Source organism: Pterocles gutturalis, unplaced genomic scaffold (assembly GCF_000699245.1).
Source record: "Pterocles gutturalis isolate BGI_N339 unplaced genomic scaffold, ASM69924v1 scaffold7372, whole genome shotgun sequence".
Classification (NCBI taxonomy): Eukaryota; Metazoa; Chordata; class Aves; order Pterocliformes; family Pteroclidae; genus Pterocles; species Pterocles gutturalis.
Window position 1 is genome coordinate 12,081 of NW_010112620.1, and position 17,560 is coordinate 29,640.

Genomic DNA, 17,560 nt, shown 5'->3' on the forward strand with positions numbered 1-17,560 from the left:
TACCAGCTGCCGTATCTGCAATAAACAGCAAACTGACACACACCACTTCTTCCATCAAAACTGATTAGAATGTTTTTAGATTAAAATCACTAATTTTGGGGGGATGGGTAAACATTATATTTACTTCACAGATAGGAAAGCAAAGGCACAACACAGTATATTGTTACTAAAGTCAACTGATCCTTTCATATGCTTTCTTTCGTAGGCATGTGCAACTCACAGAATATCTTAATGATTTGGTATTTGAAGAGATACTATAAGGCATAAATCACATAAAAATATTTTGATTTTACAGAAGAAATCTCCCAGCATGTGTGGAAAACAACCAATTTTGCAGCTTGTTACTTTTGCACAGCTGACTTGAATTAGAGTAAATGAAAAAAAGTAGGTAAACATTTCTACTAGCAGTAAACTTTTTTAATGAAAACACTGACAATTACAGTGTAAAGCTGTGTAATAGCTGTGGTCTGTAGCTTTTAAAAACCTAAGTGACAGAGGACTAGGCAAGCCTTCTTTTGTGGAATGGCACTCTGACTTTATATGTGTAGAAGTATCAGAAACGAGAGCAAATAGTCAACTTAGGTCAAAAAGGATAAACAGCTATGTGGGGATTAGTTTGCTCTAGGGGCTTTAGGGTATACAGGAAGGCTCCTCTTTCCTTTCAGACATTAAGACAACTTTCAGGACACAACTAGAAAAAAGGTAGCTGAACTCTGTAATCAGGAGGTCTACCTAGATTATCTGTAAGAAATCAGGCTTGAAGGAGTTGAAAAAAAAATTGTATTGGGTGCAACAATGAATAAATTGGTGCAAAGATGGATCTCACTTGGACATTAATGTAGACATAAGAATGTCATTCTTGAGGTCAAGAACTGTCATTTCTGTAGTCCTTTTATTTAGAAGTGATGTAACTTGGCTGAGACTTTTGTCTACACAAAATAAAAGGTAACAGGAGCAACAACGCCCTAAGATGCAGTCACATGTAACCCACCACACCACCTTTAACAGAATATTTGTGGCTGTATCCATGCGCTACTTAAAACCTCCTACTGTTAACCCATTTAGGAACATCTTAGACTCCTTGAGATATATACACAGCATCTAGTATCTAACTGAAAAAAAAGAAATTTCTGATTTACCCGTCAGAAATTCCCCATGGGCATATGCCACCTAGAGACCTCATCAAGTTCACAAAGGACTCTGGAGGTCTTGGCACATCTTTCCCCTTTATTCCACAGTGATTAGACAATTCATGTTTCCAAAAGACAAAACTTCTCTCCTAAATATAATCAATTTCAAAACATGATAAATTTTGCTTCTTGGACAGAACCAAGTGTTAATGACTGTTTCTTTGGGAAAATAATCCTATGACACTTCAAACGTTTTACAATTTCTCTGTAGAAATTCAATATCCCAACTTGAATGAAAATGCAAATCTGAGAACACTTTTTTTTTTAAAAAAAAACCAAACATAATCAAACTACATGTATATTGTCACTGGAGTTGCAGTAACTTGCTCCAGTGAGCAATCTCATTCTTTTATTGGCATTCTTTGTCTGCAGTGTCCCAAAGGGTCATGGGGATGAAGCCTTAAAGGGGAGAGAGAGAGTGTTTGAAGATTCTTTCTTTTTATCCAGTGCATGGTGTTTATTTTTTCCTCCTGCACATAGGAGAATGGAAAATAGGAGTTCCATTTTCTAAATCACATTATTTTTGTGCCTGCCATTTTATGAGGTGCATTTCCCTGAATTTGGGCTATATTTAATCAAGTTTTTACCTGTTTTGCAAAGATCCAATTTTGTAACTTGTAAAACCAAACAGTGCAGAATTCACATATGCGAGAGCATCTGTGTCTCAAGAGTAGCAGTCTGAACAGAAAAAACTTTATCTGAATAAAACTTCTTGTCAGAGCTGGTTAGATTGTCATAATGTGTCTGATGAAGAGCTTGAACCAGGAGTAGAAGTGCCAACTCTGCTATTTTCATGTTCACTTGTGCTTGCATTATCAGATTATCTGTGGTTTCTTTGCAGGAACCTTTTAAAGCCGTCTCTCTCTTTTGTGAGGCGTAGATTAGTAAAAACTAGATACAAGCCACAAATCCACTTAACTGGGCACATGCAAACTGCAATACATTGCAGTAAGATGAAAGAGTGAGTTATGATGGCACTGTCAACCCCCTCTGCATTGTGGAGCAGTCACTTCCCTCAGGAACCTCACAAACCCTGCGTGACCATCTTACGTATGGACCAACTGAGGGTGCTAGCATCAATCCGTGTATGAAATACTAGTAAAGTTTTCTTATTTTTTCAGATATAAAAAAATACATAAGTTCTGATATTTTCTTCATGCACCCCAATGGATTGTCTTGCATGCACACTGGAGTGTGCACACCCCACTTCGGAGACCACTCCTCTAGAGTATCGGGTTTTTTGAGTCCTAAGAAACTGTTTTTTAACCTAGGAGCAAAGCTATATACGCAAGAACTTCTCAATATGCTCTAAGCGTTCTTAAATCATAAGCATATATAGTCTGCTGAAGTACTCAATTTTACAATGCTTTGGAGAATATGAAGCTAAAAAAAACCAGTCTCCACACAAACATCTAATCCTGGTCTAGGAGAAACTATTATTGTTCTACGAGACTAGTTACCATAATGCCAGGCTGGTATGAAACAAAAACCAGAGGCAAAGATTAAACACCACAGTCAGTTAATTACTAAATGACTTCAGCATTGTCCAGTTTACCAAGTAAGGCTGCCCAGTGAAGGGGAGTTCGAAACAAGTTGTCATAAGATGTCACATTGCAGCCTTCATAGGAGGTCAAGACATCAACAACTGCTAAGTTCCCATCAGCAACAGCAAAATGAAGGGGAGTTCGTCCTTCATAGTCTTGCCAGTTAAGCAGAGATTCTGTAGGTGCAGCTTCCTTTAAAAAAAAATACAAAATTAAAAAAAAAAATTAAGTTGAAGAGAAAAGCTATATACTCCTTTAAGATTTCTTTTTTTAGTCTTTTATATAAGGAGATAAACTATCCTTGTTCAGTAGAATATAGTTCTACAAATACTTCTATTAAGTGTGGGCTATTTTCAAGTATTTCTTATGGGTTTTTTTTATACTTACTTAATTATTGTACAAGACCTGATTTCTAGTACATACCCTGTAGTTTTGCCAGTCTGTTGTGCAAGTGGCTGCTTACACAGATCCTTAGAGGACTATTGTGAAAATAACTAGATCTTCTCACTCGATTTTCTAAATTTAACATGACATATGTATCTTCATATTTTGCTCCCAGGACACTCCTCTTTTTGCATATTTGCATATTTGCACTCCCCTTATAAAAATATTTTTCTAGCATTTTAAAACCACATGACTATCAGAGTACTTCTAAAGGGCAAGATCTCTAGCTGACAGGATAGAAGTAAGGTAGACAGTAGTTCTAATGAATGCATCTACTTGTAACAGGCTTAATTTTGAATCAAAAAAATCTGTAGAAGTATTGTGATTAGTCATTTGATCACATATCATAGGCATTTATAGATATAACTTTACTTTTCATCACATTATCTTAAAAAATAGGCTAAACTACTTTCGGATAAGGCCCTTAGCTATATAGTTTCATATTATGACAATTTCCTCTCTCATCAATTTTTTTCTAGACAAATTTCTCTTCATGACTTTATTTCTCAGGCAAAAGAACAGAACAGGCACAAATGAACATCATCTTAGCACTGCAGAGATCTCCAAATGGCAAATATCATAAAGGCCCATGAAATAGAAACTTTAAATTTCACTTTCCTGAAAAAAAGAGGTAACTCTAAAGAAAATGGTAAACAATAAAACAATAGAAACTCAGGATGGAGGACACCAAGCATCTGGAGCAGAAGCAGAATGTCAAAACAACAGCTTAAATAAACTATAGGAAGTAAGTCTAGTGTTTTATCTCCAACAATTCAGAAAAACTCACTGAAGTCAAGGGAACTCTGTCCAAAAGAAAAAAGTAGTGTAGTCGTGAGATTTTTAACTTCCAACAATAGAGTGGATTTTAACTTATACCAACTAAGATGAACAATCCTCCTTAAAAAACAGAGCCACACTATGTCTTACAATATATTATGAAAGAGGAGGGAGAGATTGTGATAAGTGCAGCTTGTTAACAGTTAAAGCAGGTTGCTGATCCCTTTCTCCCTAAACTAATCGCAATTTTTCCTATTGGCTTCCCTAAGTACACAAACAGACTACAAAATCACTCATATTTGCATTATTTAAATGCAGTAACTGTTACATAGAAAACAAACACCTAACACTGAGAATGAATAAAACAAGAAGCAGAAAGTAAGGAAATTCCAGAGTTATGGCTTCTATCCAAATATTAATTTACCAAGGTTGTACATTCTTTATGTTCTATTGAATAGACAAACACAATTAAATTTATTTAGACTTATTTTTAAACATATTTCCTAAGTGTAATCTGGGTAAATTAATACTGCAGTAGTAACCTCAACTCTGCAATGATCTGATTCTTTGCTTCTTACTGTCTTACTTTCTAACAGTGTCAACTTCCTAATATTTTATTAACATAAGCTTTCTAAAGTTAAACATTTACATACTTTGCATACTGTATGTAAATAGTAATTAAGTTGCTTGTATCACATATATAAAGCATCTGATGCAGTTTTTTATATCAGCCATGTTTCGCTAGAGAAAAAAACTAACATATTTGAAACATATTGTAGTTCATCAACATATCTAGCAACTAGTACAATAACATATAATCTATTAAAAACAAAAATTGATAAATGTGACTCTCTTAACTAAAAATACAATCAAAGTTAACATTGTTACATGCACAAACCACAATGATCAAAGCATGAACACTTCTTTTAATAAGCATTCAAAAGCATTTATCTGAGCCATTACTGTGGAAAGTGAAGCTTTATGTTCTTGCCTAGCTTTAATAATTCACAAGAGAAAGCTAACTGGTAATATGCTTACTTTCTCTCTATTCAGAGAGCACAGCAGGGGGAGTATAGAGTCCACTGCAGAAAGTTCAGAAGTGATCTTTACAAGAATCATTTTAAAGAATGACTAAAAATGAATGATAAATGCACAGAAGTTTATTACTGAAATTCTAACTGCACCAGAGGAAAACCTATTTGAACAAAGTGGACAAACAAGAAAAGAAATGCTTCTTCACTTTACCTATAATTTATTGATGTAATCTGGAAATCTAATTTTCAAGCCTTCTGAAGCACAAAGACATGTTAAATCAATTACTCCTAAAACTCCTGTCTCGGAGTCAGTGATATTCCCCAGAACATATCCCCATAATTAACAGTGTTACTTTTCCAAAATGGTAAAGAATAATTTAATGATAAAGCCACTACTTACATTCTAGTCTAAAAGTACTGATGTGTTTTGAAATTTTTGGCCACTTAAATTAAAATTTTGTAGGCCTCTTCCTGCCTACATTCAACAGTGTAATTTCTCTGGTTTATAAGTGGGTTTGGTGTAAAACCAGCTATAATTAAGCTGTCATACTATATGAATATTTTAAGCACAATACACAGAAGTAACAGAAGCGAGGCATTGGAACAATGGAATTGTAGGCAATAATGGGAAGTGTTATATAAATAAACGTCATGTCTCTTACCATGAAGAATAAATAAAGAGAAGAGATACAAAATAGAGAGTACTAAGCAGTTGCTTCCATCATATTAATGGAACCTTATTCTGTTCTTTTCTCCTTAAATGTTCCCAACGTTTTTCATGTAACCAAGCACTGCTGAATCTGGAAAGGTGGAAAAGGAAGTTGACCATGAGAGGATCTCCAGATTAGAGTTTCTCTCTACTTCACATGTTTACTTTCTAAATATGTCATGAGTTCCATTTTCACTGTATTTCATGGATTTCAATATTAGATGTAACCAATTTGTGCAAAACTGTGACCCCTGCAAACCCAACTTACTTCTTCAGCATTCAGTTGAGCTCTTTTCATTATTGTTTATGTTGACAATCCCAATGGGGTAAGTACTATACAAACATCAAACAGAAAGATGACCCTGAATTTTATGAGTTTATAAACAGGAGACAACAAATGGACACATCCAGATGGCAGGGCATGAAAATACAAGAGTATTTGTCAGTAACATAGACTGCAGTCTCAATAAAACCAGCAGCTTAACTTTTGTCAAGTTTTTGTGAAGCAGCATAGCCGACTTCTTAGTAGGACACTGGAGAAAAATAATTTTCTGGGGAATTCTTCTAGAGTGTTAAAGATAACATGAGAGAAACAACAGCAGTGTTGTTTTTCATAACTTAGTCAGCAGGTAACAAAGGCTGACAATGCAGATTCACCAGTGGTGGATATCAATATGTGACTGCTATCTGAGCAACCACACATAACTTACAGCTTATAGCACTCTATCGTGAGAGCAAAGACAAATAGTTTGTGTTGGATATGATTAAAAAAAAAATGGAGAGGTAACACTGACACAGAGTCACAGGCCTTCTGCACTGCTATCACTACAAGACAATGCTCCCATTAACTTAGAAATGCAATTATGTAAGTTAAGACGCAAGATGACAGAAATTTTAACTGTATGGATATGTATGTTAGAAATACCATGCAGAAAGAATGTGAAAAACTATAAAGTTAACCTGGATGTGAAAAACCTGGAGAGGAATGAGAATCAAAGCTGATGTTTGGGCTATACATCTATTACATGGGTAATATGGCAAAAAGTAGCTAAGAAAGGAGGGGAAAGATTGTGAGCTCTGATAGGTAGATATCTATCAGGACAAGTAAGAAAAACACTTCAGTTTGGAGAGAAGACAAGATCTTACTAAAGGATTAAACTCTGAGCCACCACCACCACCAAAAAAAGGTATTTATATTCAACAACAGATTCAATCAACAGATTGATTACCTGCTAACAACGTTTCTGTATCATCAACTTTTACAGCATATTCTGTAAGCGAAATTACTTTTGCATTAAAACTTACTATCTTATTCCATCAATAAGCATACATAGGTATAACTATTTGGAATGTAAACAACTTAGTTGATGCATGAAAAAGCCTAGACGGAATCAAGAATACAGTCTTTTAACTGTCAGAGTGAAAAAAAAGAACCAAAAAACCTGGACACGGTCATGATTCTTTTTTACCTAAAGAGAATCTTTGAGAACACTTTCAGTAAGGAGACAGGTATTTTTGACATTTTGTAGTGCATCTTGCTGGGATGGAGTTAATTTTCCTCGCAGCAGCAAGTATAGTGCTGGGCTTTGCGACTGAAACTGCTGATAACACAGAAATGTTTTTGCTGTTACTGAACAGGGCTTGCACAGCAGCAGGGATTTATCTTTTTCATGCCCTGCTGTGTCCTGCTCCGCTGCTCCCCCCAGAGAGTGGGCTGGGGATGGGCAAGAGATTGGGAGTGGACACAGCAGGGACAGCTGACCTGAACTGACCCAAGCAATATTCCCTAGCAAATAACATCATGCTCATCAAAAGAAAGCTTAAGGCAAGGACTGGGCAGGGAGGATGCTCATGGCTACACCATTTGTCTTCCCAAGCAACCGTTAAGCATGTTGAAGTTCTTTTTCCACTCTCCTGGGAGTGGCTAACATCTGTCTGCTGATGGGAAGTAGTGAATAAATTCCCTTTTGCACGCAGCTTTTGGTTTCCATACTAAACTGTCATTATCTTCATCCACAAGTCTTCTTGCCTTCCTTACATTTTCTCCCAGTCTTGCAAGAGGTGAGTGAGCAAGTGGCTGTGCAGGTGTTAATGCTGTTGGCTGGGGCCAACCCACCACAACATTTATAAACATTTACCTTTACTATCTAACGTTTGAAAAAGTCTGTATTTGAATACAGCAATCCTTACCTACAGTTCAGCAAATTTATTTCTCTAGTGTGGTAGAAAAGTAGATGGTATATACAAGCTAAAACTTAGTGACAAGATTTTGCTTGTGACAAATTATTTCCCAACTGAGTCCAAATTACAAACAATTGCATAAGCAGCAATACAGAAATAAAATCATATTAATTTGACACTGGAAACTTCTCAAAAAACTATTTTTATAGTGTAAGATCATCAATGCAACCTTGAAAAAACCAAAGCAAATTTTCATACACCACACAAGTTCTCAACTTGAAAGCCAATCAGGCAGACATATAAGTTATTGTAGCTTACAATCAATATGTGTCTCATTCTGAAACACCTTTGAAAGACAAAGATATGGAGAGATTGTAGTAATATGAGAGAAAAAGTCAATTGAGACTGCTGTATCTTTCCACGTTAGTGAAGTTCAGATATTTCCACAGAATAAAAGTCAAGGTTAAAATCAAGCTGAACACATGATTTCATTGTACTCATTACAACTGTCAGTATAGAAAATGAAACTGAAATACTGCAGAAAGATAAAATACACCATCAAGGAAAAATTATTAAATCCGTACAGAAAAATATTTGGGAAGTCTCTCAATAACTGATTGTGGTCTGACTAATATCACACATTTCTCAGAATTCTGACACAAAAGACCAAATTAAATTAGACTTTTCAGTACAGTTAATTAGAAATAAACTTTTAAATAATGAAGAAAGACATACAACAAAGAAATCAGTGTGCAAGATGCAACAGAGATGAGTAACATGATGGGCCATTTTAACTAGGAGAACTTGCAACCCCTTCCTCCCTTCCCCTCAAATCAATAGTTACACACATCAAACTAATAAGAGAATATGCATAGTCCATGAGTTAGAGAAAATATATTCACCCATAGAACTCAGAAGAAACCCCTTTCAAGAGAGCAAAAATACTTAATATGACTCCTTGCAAAATTCTGGATATTAGGAAAAGCAAATTATTTCATTCTCAAATAGCCAGCGGACTAAAATGAAAAATTTCAAGAGAACACAAAATATTTCTATCAGAGTAAAGTAATAAATACAGAAAGTGTTACATATATAATAGACTTTCTTACCAGAATACATTTCACTGTGTGAATTGCACTAGGGTCCTTGTTGTTAGCTGCCCAGTGAAGTGGGATTTTTCCTTCAATATCAGGAATTCCAATATTTGAATCATGTTTTATGAGAAGTTTCACATGCTCTGGGTTATTGTAGTAGGCACTCCAATGCAGTGCAGTTTGCTGGAATATAATATTCACAAGTTTTACAAACACGTTCAAAAATTAATAAAAGATGAAAATTAAAGTTGTTAGAAACTGAAATATGATTTAACTATATTTACACAGAATGAAAGAGTTCACCTAGTCCAACTCCTCTACTTTAAAGCTGAGTCAACTAGAAAAGTTTGATTAGAACACTATCCAGTCAGATTTTGAGTTACCTCCACAGATAGACTGCACAACCTCTCCGAACAACCTGTTCCAGTGTTTGACTTCCCTCACCATAAACTAACAAAAAAAATCTCAGGTTTAAACAGAATTTATTACATTTCAGCTTGTGCCCATTCTCTTGTCTGTTCACTGGAGACCACTCAGAAGAGTCTGACTTCATCTTCTTTACTGCCTCCCATCAGGTATTTAGAAAATGACCCCTGAACCGTCTCTTCTTCAGGCTAAACATTCACAAGTCTCTTAGCCTCTCCTTGATGTCAGATGCTCCAATCTGCTAATTATCTTTGTGGCTCTCCACTGGACTTGCTCCAGTATGTCTATGCCCTTACTGTACTGAAGAACCCAGAACTAGACACAGCGTCCCATTTATGGTGCCACCAGTGCTAAGCAGTGGCGAGGGACCACAGGTAAAACCAGCTTTAAACAATGGGTAAATGAGCAATCTTTTGTTACACTTCAATAAAGAGGACTGACAAAAAATGGAGCACGTACCTAGGGTGGGAGACAACTCAAAACCACCAGAAAACAGGCTTTAAACAAAACTGAACAAGAGGCCCATCTACCTGAGTAGATACTCACTTTGCTACTGAGGTCTGAATTAGGGCTAAGCTACATCATCTCACATGAGACCCACACTGAGAAGCCCTTATGCTTGGAATTTAAGTATTTCTGGTAGAAAAGTAACTGCTTTGTAGGAGGATTTTTTGGACTATGGCAGAATATTGTCCATGCTACTTAGCCAGCCAACAGGGCAATGCTGTCGGGTACACCAATTTCAGACCTGGAGAAAATATCTGAGTTTGGTATTAAGCAATCATGTCCCAGTTAGAGTGATCATCTGAAGCAGGCCTCAGCACCAGAGCAGCACTATACAACAACTGCAGTGGTTAGTCTGGTACCTCTTAAATTTGGAAATCTCTTGGAATAACACAAATTCATGGAGAAGCATATAAGATTACTTTCCACATCTCCAGAAGATGGCACTGAATACTGACACTGGACTTTGATCTATCTTAAAGCAAAGGTTTTGACTTTCTGCACTGTCCTTCACCACTCAGAATTCCGAGGCTGAATATTACTGAACTAATGCCCACTGACCCATGGAAGTCCAATAAAACATCAAAAGGCAACCCATGCTCCTATTGCCAATTCCTGACTGCCAGTGGCTTTTTATGGGCATTATCAATGCTCATAATTACATATGAAAACCAATGTGTGGGGTTTTTTTAAACAGTAAAATGTTGGTATATTAACAACTATTTTATTTATCAGACATATATCTCCCAACTGCCAAGCAGCAGAAGGTTGCAAGATACAGAACGAACTTTATTTCCTATCTCTCTTCCCCCTTCACCCATGTAAAATATTACATGGCACTTTGATTTGAAAATGAAGAGAAATAACTGCTGTGGGACATTTGTGTACAAGCCTATGGTACCCTGGATTAGCATCCTTGAACAGTGAGATAGAATGTATTAGTTCACTATTGCATCCTTAACGTCTCTGTAAAGGAGGAAGGCAAAAAGGAATCTATTTTTTGTGTTTGTTGCTTTAAGCTGATAGTTTAGTACCATGGTAACACAATTTGATAGCACAGCCTTTTTGTCTACTTGGTAGTCCACTGAAAAAGAGCTCATTCTAAGACATAACTGGAGGTGCTGCAAGGAAAGGTCTGATAACTCACACCACATACAACAACATACAGGTTAGCACCATAGAGCGTGTTGAAACCACAGTGTGTCAGGATTTGAAAAGAAAAAACTTCTATCAGTAGAAATTTGGAATAAATTAAGAAATGTTATTTCTTAACTGGAGCTGACCAGTATCCCTAGAAACTGACAGCTGCAAAGAAAGCAAAAAATTTTGATTACCAGGAGCCCAATGGAGCCTTGGTTTACTGACCTCTCTCACCCACAATGTGCTTTTCAGTCAGTTGCCTACATGGAAGTAGGTGTAAAAGACAGTTATTCTCTCTCATGTTCACGAATTATATTTGACAATCTTGATGTGCATAGTTGTGGTACAGGAAATGAATAAGCTACGTGCCCATCAGAGTCAAACTTGCTGGACCCTGTCCTTGAGACTGCCTTTCATCAACCTGAATTCCACCCTTGCTTCTGTGACTACTCATGACACAAACTAGAATAAAAGTGCTATACATTTTGTGTGGAAATCTGGAAATGCTTTAATACTGCCTCGGAAATCTGATAAACAACAGGCAAGGTTCCTAAAAGGTTTTGTCTGTTTTCCGTATACTTTTGTTAATGAACTAGCATGGTCAGGAAGTCAGCATGACCGCTATAATTATAGCCAGGGTTTCCATGATACATGTTAGAATACCCTGGAAGGGCAAACAGTTGATTGCTAAGGCACAGGCTGGTTCAACTCCATTGTCCAGAGGGGACAGAAGATTCATTTGTTGGAAACTGGGCTTGCAGCTGTCTTATCCTGCTTCCTAGATGATAAAATCTCACAAAGATTTCAGAGTTTAAGCAGTTACATCACCAGGAAGTCCAGTCCCCTTCTCTTGTGTCCTCTTGTGGTAGAATGAAAACCTACTACATGAGATATGGAATGATGATTTTTTTGCCAAGCTGGTAAATTGGTTATCAGCTGATCCCTATAGACTTGATCAGGGCACACACACTTGAATCTGTGGTCGATTAGTGCCCGGTGGGGAGAGATTTTACACCAGTTCTAAGATCACTTACAAAGCATAGGAAAGAAGCCTTCCTCATCAATGCTTAAAAAACCCTCCATCATCAGTAACAGTTCCAGTAGCATTCAATACCATGCGTACCTTGACAATGGTAGTTACATAATTGTTTTTTGGTCTTCCTTTTGTTATCTACATTTACAGTGTCTCATTTTTGCTACCATATCCTTGCAGAAAAATAGGCTTAGGGAACATTCATATCTCTGAGTTCTTTGAAAGAAGTCTCTTTCAGATTTCAGGATACACAATTTTAAAAATTGTGAAATTTAAACCAGATACTCCCAAATAGGTCTGCAATAATTACAAGAAATCTGCTTCCAAAAGACAATGTATCTCCCCAACAGAACATACATCAAGCATGCCAACAATGGCAATTAATCTGTTTAGTTCAAAATGTATGTGGAGAGACAAGAAATCCTTTACCTAGAATGTCTGTCAGGCATGTGTGAAAGTCCTATGCCTCCTGTATTGTGTCTGGCAGAGATGGAGTCAGTACCCCCCCAGCACCCTCCCAGTGCTGAGTGTTGACCTGGCAGCCAGCAGGGGGTGTGTCACACAGCTTGGGAGGGGGCGGGGCCGGGACAGCTGACCCGGATTGGCTGTTCCATACCATGTGACCTCAGCTCAGCCATAACAGCCAAGGGCAGGGAGGCGGCGGGGGGCATTGATTACTGTGTTTGTCTCCAGGAGCAGCTGCTGCACACACTGAAGCTCTGCTTTCCTGGGAAGTGGCTGGACATCGCTTACTGAGGGGAAGCAGAGAATAACATCTTTGTTTACCTTTTGGTCCTGTGCATGGCCTTGGCCTTTACTTTAATTAAACTGCTTTTATCTTGACCCACGAGTTTTTCATCTTATTCTCCCCCTTTATTTTGCTGAAGGGGGAGTGATAGAGGGGCCTGGTGGGCACCCCCTGGTGGCAAGGTTAACCCACCACACCTCCTCATACCCTACTATTAATGATAACAGAGGCAACCATTTCACATCAGTTTTAAATCAGGCATTGCTAAGCACTCAAACTTATGAACCACACTAATCTGAATCCCTCAGTAAATACAGTTACAATATGCTAAGTAACTATTCCTTCTTTAAAATGGGTTAGTGTGCTATTACTGTGGGCTGGCAGTCATCTTTGTATGAAGAAAACCAGTAAATCAGTTGTTTTAAGAACTGTACTACTGGCTGTTCATTTGAATTACAGACTCTTTTAACAAACATTCAGAGATATTTCCTGAGGCTCTTGGAAGTCAGTGTGCTTCTGAAGCAGGCTGGTATTTTTATTGATGTGGTAGAGCATGACTTGATTTTGCAAAGGGGCATCAGACAACTCATGATGATATATGCACTATATGATATACACTGAAAGGCATCTGGAGATTTCCTGGCCTTTCAAGCAACTGTTTTCACTACAGATGCAGACAATTAGTCTGAAGGACTTTATTCTAAAAAGGTAGTAATGTAAAGCTCTGAAGATGTTAAGATTACATTTTCTCCCAAGGAAGCCTGCAGTTTCACACAACAAATGTCAGAGTGACTAACTGGCACTCTGCTTCAAGTGAAAGTCTCATGCCAGAATGTCAATCAACTTCATCATCACATCCCTCTCACTCAATGGTGCACTCATGGAAGCAACAATGCACGTGCATTGATAGCAGACCTTCTGCTGCCAATTGGTCCATTTTATTATAATAATAAAAATAATAATAACAATAAACAACTTGATGTTTTCTATTGACTCAGAAAATTTTCTTGCCAAATGGCATCACATTCTATCCCAGGCCAAAAAGTCATGTATGACTGGGAGACTCTAAAAATTGTCTATTTTTACTTACAGAGATACAGAAAAAAAGGACAGTTGACCAGATAAATTCAGTCTATGGATATTTTTACCCTTGGACCATCGTTGTATGTGGAAGTGAAGGAGTCAAAGTGAAGGAGTAAAGCTGACCCAGCAAAAAGGGAGGTGGGGGGTGATTTGAAGGTTTTGTTCTAATTTTTGTCTCTGTTTCTCACTATCCAAACCTATTTTAACTGTCAACAAATGAAACTCATTTTCATGGAGTGTGTTTTGCCCGTGACAGTAACTGGTGAGCAATCTTCCTGTCTTTATCTCAACTCACAAGGTTTTTCAGCCTATTTTTTCCATCTGTCCCATTAAGGAGGTGGAGTGAGAGAGTGTCTGGGTGGGCATTTGGCTGCTTGCCAAAGCTAACCCACCACACATTTCTAAAAGGTGGCGCCTACAGATAGCTGTGTCAATATCACCACTATTTTAGTGGCTCCAGTGCAGGGCCAAACCAATCACTCAATGTTAGGAAGGATGTCTGCCATCAGCAGACCTGCATTCAGCTCAGCACCAAAAGAATTTTTTTTTTCACCTTTGCTATTGACAAATACTTTGAAGACCTTTTGCATGAAATTTTCTAGTGACCCTTATTGTTAAATGATTCTAAATATAGGGTTTTGCTGAGGAAGAAAGGCAAGAGATAAGCACATACTATCTAGATTATAACAAGGATTATAATGTTACAGAAAGACTTGGAGCTTAAACCAGTGGTTTTTTAATCCTCTACTATTTTATGGACTCTCAACAAGAACATCAATGAACTCAGCGCAATGAGCTTCTACATTATTATCATCAGGAAATATTAATATTTCTAAAGGTCATCATTATAATTACAGCTTTAGCCACTATTTTGAAGATTCAGAAAAAAGTTATTTCTGACTGAAATAACTGCTACAAGTGTTGTCTTAAATAAACAGTATTTTTACCTTGTTTCTGTCCTGGGTATCCACTTCTCCAGGTGCCATATGTTTTAGCAACAAAGCTAAACATTTTGGGCTTTTGTGACGTGTAGTTAAATGTAATGGTGTCATATCTTCTAAGTCCTTCTGCATCCAGTTCCCTCTACGAGCCAGTAAAAGCTTCATGAAGCGGTAATTTCCCTGGGTAAGGAAAAATAGCAGAAAAACATTCCAGTTTATCAAACCAAATGATGATACTGTTTTGATATATTTACTGTTGTATTACAGTGCCTAAAAAACCTGCACCAAAACAGCTCTAAGCTTTGGAAACATCTAAGAAAGATTTTTTTGTTAAAAAAACATTAACTCTTGATTTTTAAGTCTGTTTTGCTACTTGGTATTAGATACATATCTTCCATTATCAGAATGTGTGAGACAATATTCATAATATCGAAAATTCTGCAATGTTGTCAGAGTTTCTTTACAATTAAACCTCAGTAAATGTAATGTGAAAAATGATATATTATCATTATGTGCTGGTTTCAGCACGGCAGACAGTTATCAGATGAGGAATAAAACTAAACATGAAGAAAGATTACAATTTTCAAAATGAAAGTAAGAAAAATAACAGGGAATTATTGAGAGAGATCAAATGTACTTATCTGAATGAGTAACAAATACACGAAAAGTGTTTGTTTCTTACATTTTTAAATTGGAAACTGTATATGAGTTTTTATCTACTGTATGCATGATAAGCGTATGGTACAGCTAGCTTTGTAACACATTTAAAATACTTACCATTCTGGTTTTCAAAATAAATAATGTAGAAATGGTCCTGTGACTAATAAATGAGGGCAGATCCCAAATAAAACAATCCAGTTTTATTTCTCAAATCATCTAAGAAACCAGTCAAAAGTTAAAGATATAATCATGCAATCTTGAAGAAGCTGTGGTGTTTCAAGGTATAGCCAGCCTTGACTTGCTACTGCCCCTTGCTGGAGATTATTTTCCATATAACAGTGATGCTACATGTCATATGTTGATGCTTCCACTTCACTTTAGTACAAAGTCTGTTGGGTTTTTCAAACCACGTTCAGCAGTTAAGTTTCAGTCATGGACCAGTAACAGCTGTAGCAGAAACTCATTAAAGCAAAACATCTGGATTTCGCTTGTGTGATTGTGTTTTAAACATCCCCGTTCTTTCCCCACTATAACTTTTAACCTTTCCTAAAGGTTTGCTGTCTCCCAGTGTTTCCCAAAATACTAGGTTTTGCCAATTTCACACATTGATAGTTTAAGTAAAAGTATCAATTGCCCATAAATATAATGAAAATAGAAAGCTCAGAAGATAAATTGCGCTAATTCTCCCCATTCAGAGAAAAGCTGCAGGATTTGATGAAGCTTTGTTAGACAATGTACACAGGAAAGGTGACACACAAGACAAAAGAAGTCATGTCTTTGGATTCTTCTGCTTATGGACCTACTCGCAAATCAACATATTTCAGTCTGCTATAATTCTTTTATAATTCCTGTACGTTAACTTAGTCCCTTTAGGCTGTCTGTGGAAAACCAATGAAAAACAGGTAGCCATGTAGACAAGAGCAAGCAGTGCTAACGAATGGGAGCACTTCTGTGTATCGTAAGACTCAGAATTGTGAATCACTTTGTCAGCAGAATGGTAGGGTAGAGATGGGCCAAAGGATTCCAGAGGTCCCCACAGTATCCAGTGCCAGGGCATAAAAATATTCCAGTTTCCTTCTCCATAGCAGTCATAAACACTAGAAGGGCAGATTTTACATATGTTACTGTTTCGCTCTTTGTCTAAAGAAAATGGAAGAGTTGAGCTTTATGTGGGCAGAAAGGATTTCACCAAGTATGCCTAAAATAAATTAATGTGGGTTTTTTCCTGCTACACTATTTTATTTTAAAATACAAAACAGGGAAAGCAAATGATGAATGAGCTCAGACAAAATAACCTCTTCCTGCTTCTACAGTTTATTGTCATTGGTCCTTGCTCTTCAGTGAAAGCCTACAAGAAAAGTCTGCCAAAATCTTACCACAAACCTGCCTGAAAATGCAAACTTCTCTTGCCAGTACTCTCCAATAGCAAGTTGTGACTCAATAATTCTCTTTCTTCTGCTGGGTGTCAGGGGAAGCATACCCTTAGGATTTTGTCCCTTTAATACACAGACATGCATGCAGGCATATGCTGAAGTACAGAGGCAGAACAGCATAACATCTGCACAGCCACTAATCCATGCAGAACACACTCAAAATGAATTAATGATAAATTTGGGAATGAGTTAGGAATGAGAAAACTCCTCATTATTGTCAGTATATTTTACAGGTAAATATAAGAAGAATTTTCAAAACTCATTAAAAAAGAAAAAAAACTAGCAAAAAAATAGCAGTGTATCATGATGCGGTTAGGAATTGGACTAGGGTAAGACAACATTAAATAACTTGTGAGAATATTAGCCTTGGAAGAAATATAGCTGCTTTTCTCCATCACAGAGGATAATGCATTTGGTTTGCTTTCAGTATTTCCTGCTCAATGTGCATGCATACACATGAAAGAAAAAACATTTATTTTCTCTTGTTGATTGATACTTTATTGGAAGATTTACAAGTATATTGTGCTTTTTGAATGAATTCAGCTCAAAAGAAGAGTTGAAGTTAAAATAATACATAAAACTATGGGAACACGCATTTTTATTACTAGAATTTCTTTCC

General features: G+C 36.9%; 1 protein-coding gene across 1 annotated transcript in view; it reads right to left on the bottom strand.

The window, feature by feature from the left end:
* INVS (inversin) overlaps positions 1–17,560 on the bottom strand; it is a gene marked incomplete at both ends in the record, with an annotated part of 55,213 nt that overhangs the window by 12,022 nt on the left and 25,631 nt on the right. The window contains 3 exons of the mRNA XM_010074129.1: positions 2,746–2,926; positions 8,989–9,156; positions 14,855–15,028. Coding sequence (XP_010072431.1) covers positions 2,746–2,926; positions 8,989–9,156; positions 14,855–15,028 — 523 coding nt within the window. The remainder of the gene's footprint in view (positions 1–2,745; positions 2,927–8,988; positions 9,157–14,854; positions 15,029–17,560) is intronic.